Genomic DNA, 15960 nt, shown 5'->3' on the forward strand with positions numbered 1-15960 from the left:
TGAGAACTACCCAAGCAGGGGGACCTGACAACAGGATGCACCCAGTTCCAGCTCCTTGTGGCTTAAGACGAGCTGAGAAAGATGGTGGCCAAACAGACTGCTGTGCAAGGGATAAAAATGATGGAGTGAAGAAAACTGCTTACCTTGTCTCCTTGGAAGCCGATATCTCCTGGAACACCTGCTCCTCCCTGATCACCCTGGGTACACATCACCAGAGAGTTAAATAGGCACCAGCAATGGCCAAAACGCCCAGGTAGATGCGAGATGGTACATTGTACAGCAAAAGTCTCAGCACTATTCACATTCAAACCTGAACTGCTGGCAGAACGTAGATGATATTAACTGCAACAACAATCCTGAACCTCCTAACATTGATTCTAAAGGGAGAAATGGAACTGCAGGAGAGAGAAAAATAGGAACTCCCAAGCATTGTGTTTCTACAGGAGCTACAAGAAGAGAGACAATATTCTTTTGGATAACAACGGCTGTGAAGGTGGTGAAGTGTTAAAATTCAGCTGAACAGAAGAGCTAGTTTAGTTTTCAGTGAATGGACCTCTTCTCCAATGAGGCTCTAAGGAAAAGAAAACAATACTCATGGTTTCTGTGAGCATATCCTAGTGCTGGCACAAAAGATCGGTCTTCTTCCATAAGAAAACAAGAGTGACTTCCAGTGATGTTTGAGTACCCTCTCACTGCCAGTATTTAGGCTGAGATTCCCTAGGAGGGGTAGGCTGATGTTCATTGGGATGGGGATCCCATCTTTAAGCACACCATCACTGACAATACTTTCTAAGCTATCTTTCTTACCCCTCTTTCAACTATTGCAACAGATTCTAACTCCTTGGGTAGAGAACAGAACAGAACAGAATAGAATAGAATAGAATAGAACAGAACAGAACAGAACAGACTAGAACAGAATAGAATAGAACAGACTAGAACAGAATAGAATAGAACAGACTAGAACAGAATAGAATAGACCAGACCAGATTGGAAAAGACCTCCAAGATCATCAGGAACACTGAGCTTTCTTACATGGCCTCTCAGCCCTGCTGTGAGCAGGCTGGTGGACAAGATGACCTTCTGGTGTACTTTCCAACCTCATTTATTTAAGAACTTACTTAAACAAAGGATAAGTCAATGATGGGGCAGAGAAAGGAAAATTCTGCTTGGGAAGTCAAAGAAGGAATGACTATAAAAACTTGGTACAATGACAAGACCCAACAGAAATAACTGTTAGAGGAACTCTGTCCCATGAGCAGCACATGACTCTGAACTTGGCTTCCTAGTAAGGGAACAAACCATACCAGAGCAGAGAGCTATATGTTTAAACGTAGTCCACATGGAAGACATATGGATTGCTGCACCAGAGCCAAAGTCTACAAAGAGATGAGAGAGGAATTCTACTTCTGTTCAAGCAGAACCCACCCATTTGTTATCAGAGAGCTGCAATAATTCTGACTACTTCAGTAACATGCAAGCCGTAATGAAATTGTGGACGGTTAAGGCTTGTGCTGGGAAAGACTCTTTGGAGACAACTTTTTTCATAAGGAAAAAATAATTAAGAACTGTGCAGAGTCAGTGATGGAAACATTTCATGGATTCATGCTAAATTTGCTTGAATATTTTGGGTGAATGTTCCCAGAACAGTTCGCTCAACCAGAATCTTCTCAACAAATCTTTCACGGAGCGAAACTGAAATGTTGCTCTTAAAAAACACGAAGCTAAATTCATTGGGTTTTGTTTTTTTAACCCAAAATATTTTAATTTGAGTTAAACAACCAATATTTTGTTTCATTTAAGCTATTTTCCATCTATCCTTCTCCCCCCCCCCATTTTTTTTTTCTTTTGGCAATGTTAGCAAATGGAAACAATCAGCTATTTGCACAGCTTCAGTTCAAATGAACCTCAAGTATGAGATACAATGGAGATGGCAAAAACCCTTCTGGATGACCCAGTTCATTTCCAGCATTGCCACATCTCCCTCATCTTTTCTGAATTTCCTACTGATTTTATGTAGTCCAAGGCTTAAACCACTGAGACCCACTCTAATTCTGGCTCTCACCAGATGACAGCAGGAAAACAGCTTGTCTTCAGAGGTTTGCTCTGAAAGCTCCTTGTCGAAGGGTCAAAATAAAAGGTACTTTGGCATTAAGCAGTTTTCTACCTGGACAGAGTAAGTGAGGACTGAAATACTATTTTGGAAGAAATGGCTGCTAGAAGAAGAGTTTCTTGAGCATAGCAAAAGGCAGGAACAAGCCTTTATTCCTGACCTTTAAGCAAAGTGGGATAGTGAGCAGATGACAAACAGTTTTCGAACAACTCTGAGAAACAGGCACTAGAGAGGTAAGAAGGAAGCAGGAAAGACAAAATATCTTTATCTTCATGTGAGCTCCACTCAAGATCACAGTATCACAGTAACTAAGGTTGGAAGAGACCCCAAGGATCATCAAGTCCAACCTGTTCCAACAGACCTCACAACTAGATCATAGCACCAAGCGCCACGTCCAATCTCCCCTTGAACACCTCCAGGGACGGCGACTCCACCACCTCCCTGGGCAGCCCATTCCAATGACGAATGACTCGCTCAGTGAAGAACTTTTTCCTCACCTCGAGTCTAAACCTCCCCTGACACAACTTGAGACTGTGTCCCCTTGTTCTGGTGCTGGTTGCCTGGGAGAAGAGACCAACCCCCACCTGGCTACAACCACCCTTCAGGTAGTTGTAGAGGGCAATGAGGTCAATGAGGTCGCCTCTGATCCACATGCTATTGCAATAGTACAGCATGAAGGATCCATCTGCAAATGATCCATCTTAAACCAAAAGTGAGGCCTAGGGCAGCTCCTTTCACCTGCCTTGAGCATAGTAAATCTGAAACTGTGATCCAGGGTGCGTGTCCTTAAGGTGAGGGAAAAAAAAAAGGAGGAAAGAGGTCAGGAATGTTTATAATTTAAAAAAGGGGCTGCAAGAACTTTCCTCATGGGGAGGAGGAGGAATGCATGATCTGAAATTGCAAACAGGCTCAGCCCAGGGGATGTTGCCTGTTTCATGTTTCACCTATTAAAAAGAGCTGGAGCTTTGGAGACCCTGAGGCGCTTCTTAACGCCACGCACAGAGGAGAGGCTGTGAGGGAAGTGACAGATTTGCAAGTGCAAGGTGTGTTTGCTGTCTGTAGTGTGCAGATGAGGTCACTGTGCAAAAACCTCATGTTGCTCTTGACTGGACATCTCATGTTCCCAAGACTTTCTGCTTAGCACTACAAAGGGAGCTAACACCGAAAAACTACTTGAGGTATTTTACTGAGCTCCATCCTTCACAAGTTACAGATGTCCCAATTCATAAAACTTCTTCATGTGAACAAGCAGCTAGGATTTCCTCCACTTCCTCCACTTTTCCTCTGCGTTCATCACATCACGTGGTCTTCTCAAGACCACTCTTTATTTCAGGGTTATGCAGTATTACAGCAGGGTGGGGGATGGAAGGGACCTCTGGAGATTGTCTGGTCCAACCCACCCTGCTAAAGCAGGTTCACTCGGAGCAAGTTGCCTGGGATCACGTCCAGGTGGGTTTTCCAGGTGGGTTTTTTCTCCAGGGAAGGAGACTCCACAACCTCTCTGTGCAGCCTGCTCTAGGGCTCCAGCACCCAGTTAATTCTGCTTCTCCCTGTAAGAGCAGACAGAACCCTCTCTGCCCCTTCTCCTTGCCTCCATAAACACTTTTAAACAGAAACGGAAGGATGACACATTTTGTGGGAAAACCAAAGCTGTAAAAAATATCCTTCAGCTCTGTGGAACCAGGCTTTTGTGGGGGATGCTGATGAGGTTGGTGAGCATTGATGTGCTCTGTACTTGCCTGTCTAGCTGCTAGACAAAAAGCTGTGATTTCTGCAGAAGGAGTGGGAGCCCTATATTTGAGTTCATGCCTGGCCTCCACCATGTGATGCATTGGGATTAATGAGCAGCACCTTGTAGAGCACTGAGCAAGGCTTTCTGCTGTATGGGCTGTCTCAGCTCTGCACAGTATGGTGCCGGTCCTCCCTTTGCCTGCAGCACTCCTGGAGAATGAACTGCAGGAAAAGAGCACCAGCTTGGGAGGCTGAAATAATCTGCTCTTCAAAGAGAGTTTGGAGACCTCATATGATCATAGAGGTGAACACTGGCATGGGTGTGCTTGAGCCACACTGATGTGGGGGGGGACAGCTTGCTGCACAGTGGCTGGACTGTCATCCTCCACTAGTTAACTAAATTCACCCTTCTAGTTGCATCTTCAAAATCCAGCAGAGAGGAAAACGCTGTCAGTTGGGAGGTGACCACGCAGTGAAAGAGGATCTCTGCAGAGGCAGATTGTATACAACTGTGGTCTGGAAATGCTTCAAGAATGGCAAGAGGAAAACTTTCTGATCCACAGAGACAGGGAATACATACAAGATTCAGGGAGGCTGCTCATGTTTCTGGTCATAGCAGTATGAAGCAGATGATGTAGGGTTATTAAGAAGTCACAATCTAATCAACAGAAAAAAGAATAGTAGGCAACCAAAGAAAGCCTTAAATATGACCTCACAGCCTAAAAATGGCAGTATCAGCAGAAACTAAAGTGACACAAGTGGATTACAGAAGGGAGCCTCCAAGACAAATCAATCCCTCTGCTCCAGGCAGGGTCCTTCCTGTGACCCAAGCCTAACTGGGCACAAAGTGAACACAGAGATTCTGCCTCTGTGTTCCCATATGTGGGATTTCCTTAAGTCAGATATTTCCAAGATCAGCTTCAATTAAAAAGCATGTGGCAGAACCAAGAGGGGCAAAGAAAGATTTATGGGGGAGCTTGGTAATAAAGGCTGAGATAGAAAACATTTTCATTGAAACAAGGCAGGTGACAAGAGGAAAGATGATACTGGCAAGGAAAGGGTCCAAGAGGCCAGAGTGTATTTCCCACCTCCAGCAAACTCCTCCTCAGCCAATTCTGTGATTCAGAAGCCCTCACATAATATGAAGGACTTAAATGTGCCTTCCTTCATTTAGGCCACAAGCTCTCTGAAGTCAGGATTTTACCCTTGCTACAAACCAAGCCCATGCAGCAAGATCAGATATAGTTTAAACTTCCTAGTGGCACCAGAAAATAAACAATTAAAACACAAATGTAAACAAGCTCTAAGAAGGGATGAGTGGTTTTGCTCATGATGTCCAAATCAAAGGAAAATGCATCCAAGGAAAATGCAGCAGGAAAGGTAGCTAAGGAGGGAAAAATGTGATTTCCTGCACCTCAGGAGAGAAGCTGCAAAACCAAGCATAGGATTACTGGGGGAGGATGGATAATTCTGTACTTGGGAGTATTGTAAGAAGAACTCTAGGGAGAGCTTCAAACTATTTGGTTACTGTGAGAGTGGTGGCTGAAGAAATACTGGGGCTAAACAGAGCAGTCTGTGTAAAGTGATGGAGACTAATGTCCAGGAAAGTTGAGTTTGCTAAACAATAATTTAAACATTGGTACATTGGACACAGTCTCAAGCTGTGCCAGGGGAAGCCTAGGCTGGAGGTGAGGAGAAAGTTCTTCACTGAGAAAGTTGTTAGCGTTGGAATGTGCTGCCCAGGGAGGTGGTGGAGTCACTGTCCCTGGAGGTGTTCAAGAGGGGATTGTATGTGGCACTGGGTGTCTGTGGTGACAGGTTGGACTTGATGATCTTTGAGGTCTCTTCCAACCTTGGTGGTTCTGTGATTCTGTGAATTAAGATACTCAAGCACTTACTCCAAGCAGCAAACAGAAGAATGTGTGGGCTGTAGGAACTGGTGTTGAGTCAAGAAACCAACTTGTCCTAAAGAAAATCTCCTCCTCCTGCCTTGTCCCTCCTTCCTTGCAAAAGTGAAAAGGTGGTACTTGGGAGGAAAGGAAACTGCAGACACAGCAGCCCTGGCAAAGAGCTGCTGTATCCCAAGGAAAGTGGAATCAGCTGGCTTGACACGACTTCCCCCTTGCGCAGTTTTGGGCTGCTAAATCATTCTCTAAAAGCAAACACCTAATGAGAACAAGGCAGCAGACAGAAGGAGGAAAATACAGCTAATGGTCATCTTCCATTGCCCTCCTGAGCAATCAGAGCCAACAATAAATGATTGCAACTCCCACTCTTTCAGACTAAATAAACCCTGCAGTTGAGTATCTGTAGGAGGATGGTTCTCATGACACTGAGACATTTACACAGTTTCATGCTGATTTAGCTCAAGCTGCGTGGTTTTGTGCCAGCAGCACTAAATAACTGCAATCAATGCCCTTCTCCTTTTTTCTTTTCCTGAAGTGATTTATATCAGTTTGGTACAGGGCAATTTCCTCTCAGCAGGAGGCTGAACTGAGGTGAGTTTCTCCTAACACGTGCAGAGGTATCTAACAGAGAAGAGCTTTTCCTGGGAATCCAGCTGGTTGGCTTGATCCAGCGAGCTGTGCTCCTTTGTTGTTACCTGTTTCCCTCAAACACATTAATTCAAACTCACTGTCAGTATTGTTAGGTCTTCCTCCTCCTCCTCCCCATCCCAACATGTAACCAATATAAAAGCATAAAACCCCAGTGAAACATCAGAAAACCTTTCAGTCATTGTCACCATCAGTGGGAGACAGAAGGTGCAGAGAGGATGTGAGCACAACTGGTCTATACTCCATGGAAAAGGGCATGGGGCAGACATCATTAAAGAAAGAAAAATCAAAACTAGAGTGTCCAGGAAGGAGGAAGGGTGGGAGGCTGGGGGCAAAGAGCAGAGTGGAACCAGTACCATGGTGCTAAATGAGAAAAAGAATCTAGGAAGGGGATTTCACATGCAAAATTAAAACACAGTGCAATAAGGGAGTATTCAGATCACCTTATCACCTTTCAGTCCATGTTCTCCAGGGTTTCCTATCAGTCCCTGAAAGAAAAGAAAGTTCAGAGTGAGACTGAGTCAACTGTGAAGTCTTGCTCAGGTCTAGGACATTGATGTTGCTGATGGGGCTGGTGGCTTGGATCAACAACATTGACCTGGCACAGGCCCAAGGCCAAATGCCAGGCTGATCCCAAAGCTCCATCCCATGTTCTTTGAACACCCTTCATTGGCTGGAAGCATGCAGGGGAATGCTCCTGGGGCTCTGCATTGACCTTCACCTGCTGCCAACCACCAGTGGGAAGTTGTATTAACAGTCCTGGGTCACTACTGCTGCCCATCTGTTCTCTCAGGACAGTGAACACTGTCCAAGGGAGGAACAGAAGAATCTTCAGTCCTGCCATGGTGGGACACGAGCTCACACAGCTCAGTTCTTCTCTCACCTTTAAGCCTTTTGGTCCTCGATAGCCCATTGGTCCAACAGGGCCCATGTCACCCTAGTGAGAGAAAGAGAAGTACCAAAGCCATTAGGTGAAAAGCCAACAGACATGGTGAGAAATTCCTCTCTTGTCTGGTCTCTCAGTATTTCTGAGGAACTGCACCACTGACTTCAGCAGAAGCAGCATCCTGGCAAGGAGGCACAAGACTTTTAACGTGTAGATAGTCTCTAAGGAGGAGAAGGAGAGGGGCTTTGCCTTGCAGGCATATGAGGAAAGAAGAGCAGCTCCTATCTGCATCCTTCCCTTGCCACAAAGCAGAGACTCTAGAGTGCCTTGACACTAATCACTGGAGATGTGAGCTGTCACCCAGCCTCACCGTGCTGCAGCTCCTGTGCATGGCTATGGCAGCTGGGCAGAGTGTGCTGGGTGCTTGGAGAAAGTGTGATCATCCTGCTTCTGCACCATGCATTAAGGTGCCTGGGAGTGTGTTCAGACTCCCAAACAGGAGCCTGGATCCACTAAATATATATATATATATATATATAAATCAGGTAAGGAATTCTAGCTAGTTAATCAATTGGGAAAAAAAATTAAAAGCAAATGGAGGAGGAAAATTAATTAAGAAACCACCTTGAAGTCGACAGCCAGAGTGGGAGCTGAGAAATGATTCTGGGTATGTTCTTCCTAACTTTTCTATGGATGAATTTGCCTCTTCCACTCTTTGAAAAATTGAAATATGGAGCTGCTTCAAGACAACCCTGGAGTATATTTCTTTTCAGTGAAGTTACTCATGGTTCCAGAAAGAACCTACCACAGTATTCCTGAGTTCTGCAGAGGGATCTGAGGCTGTGTTCCAAAGGACACAGACCCAAATGTGAAAAGGCAACAGTGTAGAAATTTGGGTCACTTCTGAGCTCTGATATCTGGAAGTGATATGGGGAGAAGAGAGGAGAAGAGAGGTGTCCCATCAGCATGGCCACCCTGCTGCAGCAAGAAGTCAGCATGGCATTGCGTATTGGGACTTGTAGGAGAAGCTGCAGCACAGGAGGATGCTGGAGCTCAGGGCTGCTGTGAGTAGCTTCGTGTGCAGGCACAAAAGAAGCCTTCAGTAAGCAGCATTTAAAGAGGCTTTGACTGCTCTCTGCCCATGAACAGAGTCAGTGATTGGGTGCACCAGCCTTGCCTGCCATGTGTAAATAAACAGGGCAGGCTCTGCTGAAGGAAGACTTCTCTGGTCAGCAGTCTTGGGCCCACAGCCACACTGGGAGCACTGGGCTGCAGCCGCCTGAACAGATGAGCTTTTCATACCTCCCCACATAAAGGCTTCTTGTAGAAATGCATTTACTTAAAGCTTTGCCCACACAGTTAATTAGGAGAGCAAGAGGCTTCAGCTACTTTTAATTCTGCTCTTCAGCTTCTCTTAAACAGTGAGCCCAGACACCTGTGGGGTGTGTGGAGGCAGTTGGGAACCTGGCTGGTCCCCAGGGTGGCTGTAGCTGGGAAGGAAGCAAGCAACTGAAAGGAGGCCAGCCCAGAGCAAACACCCAGCCACCTTCTCCAGGCCCTGCAGTGTGAGCCTCATGCTGCAGACCCCAGGGCAGGAGGCTGGTGATGTCCTACAAAGATGACAAGGCAGGAGGAATGTTTAGAATAGGATGGAGAAGGTCAGTATCAGCTCAATCCCACCAGAGATGCTTCAGCATCCTGAATTCAGGAGTTGTATATTACCCTGGGACACAAGATCTGACTCAGCTGGACCTGAATCTCATGTTGAAACTTTTAGTTACCCAGACAGATATCACCAGACTAATTTGGAAAGACAGCAGCCAACTGCTGCTGCTGCAGCAAGTGATTCCTGAAAAACCATCATTGCAAAGGAGCAACTTTCTGCCTTCAAAGTAGATCTAGAAACCAACTCACAACAGGAATGATCATTTCTTCAGCAGAAAGAAGGGAAGGGAGACTACAGATCAGGCTTAGCAGCAAAAGGAGAACTGCTGCTTCTCCAGCAATAACATGAGTACTTGGGAAGTAAGTAGAAACCAACATAATGGATCAAGACAGAGAAGGTGACGGACTTGAGATATCTGGTGAGGAGGTTGAATGGTGGTCCAGGACATGCAATGCTAGATCTTGGGAGCAGTCAGGGATAAACCACCCCCCCCCCAAAAACAAATTAGTTGTATCTCACATAGAATTTGGTGCCATTTGGGTAGCTGTAGCTAGTGTGGGACAAAAACATCATGATCACGAAGGCAGGTTAGCAACCACATGCTGCCTGTCCTCATTTCAGATCAGCTCCAGACAAAACCTGTGCTTCCTGGCTCTGGCGATCTACCCCAAGCATAAAGAATCATAGAATCATTAAGCTTGGAAAAGACCTTCAAGATCATTGAGTCCAATCATTAATCTAATATTGTCAAGTCCACCACTAAACCATATTCCTTACCACCACGTCTGCAGGGCTTTTAAATCCCTCCACAGATGGGGACTCCACCACTTCCCTGGGAAGCCTGTCCCAGTGCTTGATACCTTGCTAGAACCTCCTTTCAGGGAACTGTACAGAGTGAGGTGGTCTCCCCTGAGCCTCCTTTTCTCCAGGTTAAACAACCCCAGTTCCCTCAGCTGCTTCTCATAGGACTTGTGCTCGAGACCCATCACAGGCTTTGTGCTAACAGGAGCTACCACTTTATGTGCACAGAAGGAAAACTCTTGAAACAAGTACTGATACTAAAATAAATCATAACATATTCAGCTGGGTATTCACTAACCCCCAGCACAGCTGCCAGAGGATGAGTTACCACCCATCCTTACAGTCATTTATCTCCTGCTGGGGAAGGGTGTAATGAAACATGGAATGTGACTGTGTGCATAATTACCTGGGTTACTGATGAGATGGGGAGAGTGCACATAAAATTCCTGTGTGCCCAGAGGCACAGTTCCTGCCCACTGTCTCTCCAGTGAGCAAGAGCTGTGTGTCCTTGGGTCACTGCTTACAGGGGCTTACTTTCTGAAAGATGGCTGATCCTGGTGTGGAATGAATATTGTGTCTTTGAAGACAACCACCCTGGTAAGTGTTATCAAAAGGGTGTGTTATCGAGGAATAGAGGCACTAACAGCAAACCTTTAATCTGTTCCCTTTTGCTTAGAGAGGGGTTGCTCTCCTCCACCTCCTAATCCACCAGCCAGCCTCCTCTCCCTCAAGACATCACACCTCCCCCATGCAAAAAGTCATCCTGTTCACTACTCTGCCACAGGAAGAAGAAAATCTGTGCCTAGTTATGCAGCCTGAAAGGGTTAAACCCTGAGAAGCCAGATCTCCATTTGTTTTTGTACTTACAATGAGTCCAAGGACTCCAGGAGGACCTGGGGCTCCCAATTCTCCCTAAAAGGAAAGACAAACCGACATGGTTACGGGCACTTTGTAGACAAACAGAGCCTGAAAGGCCTCTCAGTGTTTCAAGAGCTTGAGGGAAGGGTAAAGGCTGTCCCTCCCCCAACCATTCCCCCCACAGCCCCTTCCCCAGCCAACACAATCCAGAGCTTCCATCTCAGGAAGTGCTTGGGAGTGCAGCCTCCAGACACAGGGCTGCTTGTTGCTCAGCATTTGCTTGCAGGGTTATTTCCCCTCCCGGGAGCAGGCTGGAGAAAAGGAGCAATTGACTGTGCAGGGAGGGAAGCGGGTGGGAGCCTGCCCTCGGTGAGATGCAGGCACGGGCAGGGAGAGGGACCAGGGACAACACAAAGGTGCTGCTTAGTGGTGGGAATTTGAGATTTTGGGGAGTGGTTGAAGAACAACAAAACTCATGAGAAAAGAAAGACTTGGATGAAAATTGAAGTGGTTAATTTAGGGAGAGGGTATGCCAGCTTCTGGAGCTGCTTCATGGGCCCTGGGAGTAGTACCCTTGGTACAGGGTGCTCTGAGGCTGCTCCTCCAGTATCTAAGAGAGGGTTTAAGGTGGGGAGCCAGCAGCATCCTCTGCACTCTGCATCATCCAGCCATTTCTTTAATTTCCTGGAAAAGCCTCTAGCCTTGGGGCTGCAGCTTGTCTGTGGGGAGGTGGCTCAGCACCTCGTCTCTGAAGCAGGGAGCTTTCTGCACTTGCTTAGGGGACGAGTCACTTTTGGTCACGTTGTAGAGAGCTGGACTGCAGAGGCAGAGTATAGAGATTTTGTCTTGGGCTCCATGCTCATTTGCCATCTCTTACAGACTGTCCCCAAGCAGGGCATTTTGGAAAGCACCAGCTCCTCTTAGAGGCTTTTCAAGAGCATGTCAAGGCTCAGGATTCAAGGGAGTCACTATATGGGACGGCTGGCTTGAATTCCCAGCTCCACCACAAACTCCACCCCATGCCAGCTTTCCAAAGACAAGCACATGCTAGGAGTGCCTGCAGGTGCCTGGAATTTTCAGGAGAAGTGCAGCAGAGAAGCTGTGTCAGACCCACACAAATCACCCATCTAGGGCCCTAGCTGCTTTGGCAACCATGTGATGCTCAGCCTATCCCTGTGTCTCCCTTGGTGGATCACCTGCTCCTTTACTGCACCGACAGTGGATTACTCGTCAGGGCAAGGACCTGCTCTTACATGCCTCCTTCTTCACCAGGGCCTCTCAAAACAAGTGCACTGGAAACACTAAACTTCCCCTTGGCTCTGCCAACCCCACCCCTGCTCTGGCTCATGCTGGCTACTTCCTTTGACAGAGCAGTTGAGTTTATGGTGCACATCTGGTGTAATCCCCTTCAGTGCAATAAAGCTCCCCTTTTATGGGCAGCTTTGCCTAGTGAAAGAGAAGGGGACACGACGTGACTAAACATGCTCAGCCTCCTTGGGTAAGGGGTTATGTGTGTTTATTTTATGGGAAGTGGAGTGGAGGACTGTTGGGCAAGCACACACAAAAAAGCATTTCATAATCTCAACCAGCCTAAAATTGCTTTTTTATGGCTGGATCCTTTCCTGCATACTTGGGACATCTGTGGAGCAATTGTTCCCCATGGGTGGGATTTCTGTGTCCTCAGAGCTACTGTAATAAGGTCGGCTTTAAGCTGTATGTGAGTTGAGGCCTGGCGTTACTAGGCTCAGCAAGAGGAGGGAATATCCTCAGGAACGCTGAGCACAGGAGCTGCACAGTGGCCTGGGGTTCCCAGCAAGCTCTGCAGGCTCTGAGGGTGATTGGGATGGTTGGCTCTTGGTCCCACCAGCTGCAGGAAGCGACCGTCTAGAGTTCCGAGTTATGTCATGTGGGCATTCCCAAAGTAAGTGTGGAAATGCATGGCCTCACATCTAAGGCAAGAGGATTTCCTCTTGGAAGAGGAGGGGGTGGACTCCCCTGGGAGATGTGGACAGGACTAGTTGTTAATTTGAGTCATTGGATGGCTTGGGAAATGGAGGATTTACAGGTGCTCTTTTGTGGCTCTCAGTAATGAAAGGCTGTTCCCTGACCTGTGAGGGAAACTGGGCTCTATTCTCCTTTCTTCAGTGCATGGACCGGGCACTGGGACAAGAGACAAGGAGATGAATCAAGAGGCCTTTCCCATGTCTAATTCCCGTGATTAAGAGACTAATTGGAGTGGCTAAAGCGCTCCGGGAGCGGGGATCTGGAATGTGATGGCTCAACAGTTCTCAGCAAGCTGGTAGGAGGGAAGAAGGGGAAAACGCTGCTGTGGCTGGAAGAGCCTTCGCTCTGTCTGGAGGGGGCGGAAAGAAGATCAGAGACCGTCGGCTTCTGCCATCCCCAAGAGATGGAGGAGGCAGCAGCAGCCTGAGTGCTCCATGGATCAAACAGACGCTGGGGCAGCTCAGGCCCCGTGGCAGCCTGCCTACAATTCAGCTGCATTCTCCACCTAGCAAACTCGGCATATTTGTGTGCTCCACAAACAGACTTTCTGGCATTTTTCTGCGTCTGTGACTCCGCTTGTGACCCTGTGAACCTCCCTTTAAGTCAGCTGAAACAGTCTGTTTTCATTCTAGGATCTCCAAGGCACATTAATATTGAAAAGCCCTTGATAAGATGAAAGAAGAGCAATCCTTGGGGCTGAATTAACGGAAGGGCCATTCGCTCCTTTCCGACGCTCTGGGAGCTGCCATTCAGCTAACACTGAGCACATCTTCTGAATGGGGCTTAGACAACTTGCCAATTTAAAAGAAAACAAAACAGGTTATTTGGGAAAAAAAAGTATCTTCCTGACCTCCAGGACTCCTGGTCTTCCCGGTGGGCTGGCTGGAAATAGCGATACAATCTAAAGAGTCTTCTACTTTGGGACTACTGATTCCACTCTGACCCATAGCTTAAGTTGACTGAAGGATGGGAAAAGTCCTGCAGGAGCATTCCTTGGGAATTTAATTCTTGCAGTTTGCTGCATTTGTCACTCATATGCTGAATTCCCACAAAGGCTGGGCTGTGGCTGAGCTTGGCTTGCTGATTACAGTCCTTTGTGAAAATAACTTTTATGCTCTATATATGATGAATAGGAACTTGAAGACACATGTGGAGTGGGTTACCTCACAGAAATCATTCCATCAAACCCCAAGAGCAGCACTGTGTTTATGTGTGAATAACCCAGACAGCAGGAATTTCAAAGATGAATCAGCACTGCTCACATGCTAATTGAGGGAGAACCAAAGTAATTCAGAAAGTAATTTAGAGTAATTAATACATCTGAGGACTTTTGCAATCCACAAGGACATGTTTTGTGAGCAGTGGAAAAGACAGCTCATCGTCAATTGTTTGGTATTAAGTGCTACAAGAGCAGAGCAAAATAAACCTTATCAGCATGCAGCTGCTTAAATGGTCTCTGTGACCATCCTGACCCAATTCCCAGGAGACACATCCCATTCTTAGAAAGCCAGCAGGGGTCAGATGAAGACCGGACAGAGGCCAAGAACTCAGGAGCCTGGAGACTTCTCCCACTGCAGTTCCAGGGCAAGCTGAGGCAAGGGGCAGAGTAGCAGAAGCCTGGGCTATGGAGTCTGTCCCAGCGCTCCCAGACACTGGAGTGGGGAATCTGGCACTTCCTGCACTTAATAGTCACTTCAGATAAGGAAAGGTATTGGGTTTGGAGTACTTTAAAAGCTTATTTCTACATGCTGGTGAGATGCAAACCAAGAGGTACCAGCTTGCTAACCTGCGTTACAAAATGAGATGTGGTGAAAGGAAAGGAACGTGTCTCTTTCTCTCTGTTCCTCAGACCTCTACACAGTCGAGTACATGGCCTGCTCCTCTGAAGGTTCATGTGCTCTCAAGTGGTGCCTTATGACAATACACCCCTCTGTCTGTGGACCCATGTCTCCCTCTATGTTCATATGAAGCTTAATTCAGAGCACACTAGTCAATAAGGTGATTTCCTGCCGCTCTCAAGAACTTTGCGTTATGCCCTGTAGTATGGATGATGTGCTCCAACAACTGCCTGCTAAACAGCAGCAACATCCCTACCTCTTCTCTCCTGATTTTTCTTCAACTCAAATCTTCAGAATGAAGAAACATTTATCAAGACTGAAGTGCAAGACAGATGGAGATGGGAAACAAATAGCAACAGGATGACCTAGATTGTTTGTTCGAACACAGGAGTTTGCAGCATGCTTGATCAGTGCAGGGATATATGTTTGTTTTCCAGGAGGAACAAACCCAAAATGCTAGCTGCTGCCACCAAAATTAAATGCTTCTTTCAGCTCTAACTAGCTGAAGTAGGAGAGTGTGCTAGCTGGTGATGCAGTACAGTGTGCTGTCTACTGCAACAGAGAGAAAGAAGGAATAAAGCTACCAACTTACTGGGTTCCCATCGATGCCTGGAGGTCCTCGTTCCCCAAAATCACCAGGAAAACCCTGAGGAGAGGAGGAAACACACAAATATTAATTATTGATGGAGTCTGGTGTAAAGACAGTCAGCTTAAAAACTGCTCCCCCTGCACGCAGTGCAGCACTTTGGTAGGCAGCAGGTCACAAGGAAGTGTGGTCCAAGAGCCTACTTGTTCTCATCCAAACCATTCTTGCTCCACCAGCACATCTGTTCAGCAAGAAGCTCTACAAGGCCAAAAGCTCTGATTCACTGCTCTCTCCTGGGGCCAATGAAGGGTAACCAGAAGTACTGTTTACAAGGCTCAGCCATGAGTTGCACATTTACTAACGGGAGCCTTGAGAGGAGGAATCAGTGAGGAGACAGAAAGGCTTTTTCCTTGGTCATGCTGTGAAAGGCACCCAACACTGAGGCTGCTGGATGTGGCTGGTTCACACCTTGTCTTGCAGGCTATGTCCAGCCCTCAGTCAGCTGTGCCTTTTCTTAGCACTGATTGACAGCCCTGGGCTTCACATGACAGACAAGGCTTTTCCAGTGCCCTGTAGAAAGACAATGTGAATGTGAATAGCAGAGAGCAAGGGCGGAAATCAGTGCTTCAGTCTTCTTTTGCCTCACCCAAGTACTGCAGTAAGTCCAACAAGGAATATGCAGCCCTGAAGATTGTGCTGTGTAGTTTATATGTGAAATGATACTCTCACATTAGGAAAATCAAAGTCTGTATTTAAAGACACAGTGCTTTCTATCCTCTTTCAGGAAGTAATAGCCTAGTGAGGGATACTTCCTTAAAAGTCAATCCCAAATCTCTCATGTCCTGGAAGAATACATAAACCTCACTGCAATGACTATCCTCAGAAATGGATTGTCAATCTGAATTATTTCATCCTGCCTGCTAAC

At 46.7% G+C, this 15960-nt stretch overlaps 1 protein-coding gene across 1 annotated transcript in view; it reads right to left on the reverse strand.

Annotated features, from left to right (window-relative positions):
• Nucleotides 1–15960, reverse strand: part of COL27A1 (collagen type XXVII alpha 1 chain) — a 167681-nt gene that overhangs the window by 81415 nt on the left and 70306 nt on the right. Inside the window, exons 13-17 of the mRNA XM_009907077.2 lie at nt 15042–15095; nt 10617–10661; nt 7280–7333; nt 6840–6884; nt 144–197 (exon numbers count right to left, since the gene is read on the reverse strand). Coding sequence (XP_009905379.2) covers nt 144–197; nt 6840–6884; nt 7280–7333; nt 10617–10661; nt 15042–15095 — 252 coding nt within the window. The remainder of the gene's footprint in view (nt 1–143; nt 198–6839; nt 6885–7279; nt 7334–10616; nt 10662–15041; nt 15096–15960) is intronic.

Source organism: Dryobates pubescens, chromosome 29, assembly GCF_014839835.1.
Source record: "Dryobates pubescens isolate bDryPub1 chromosome 29, bDryPub1.pri, whole genome shotgun sequence".
In the NCBI taxonomy this organism is placed as follows: domain Eukaryota; kingdom Metazoa; phylum Chordata; class Aves; order Piciformes; family Picidae; genus Dryobates; species Dryobates pubescens.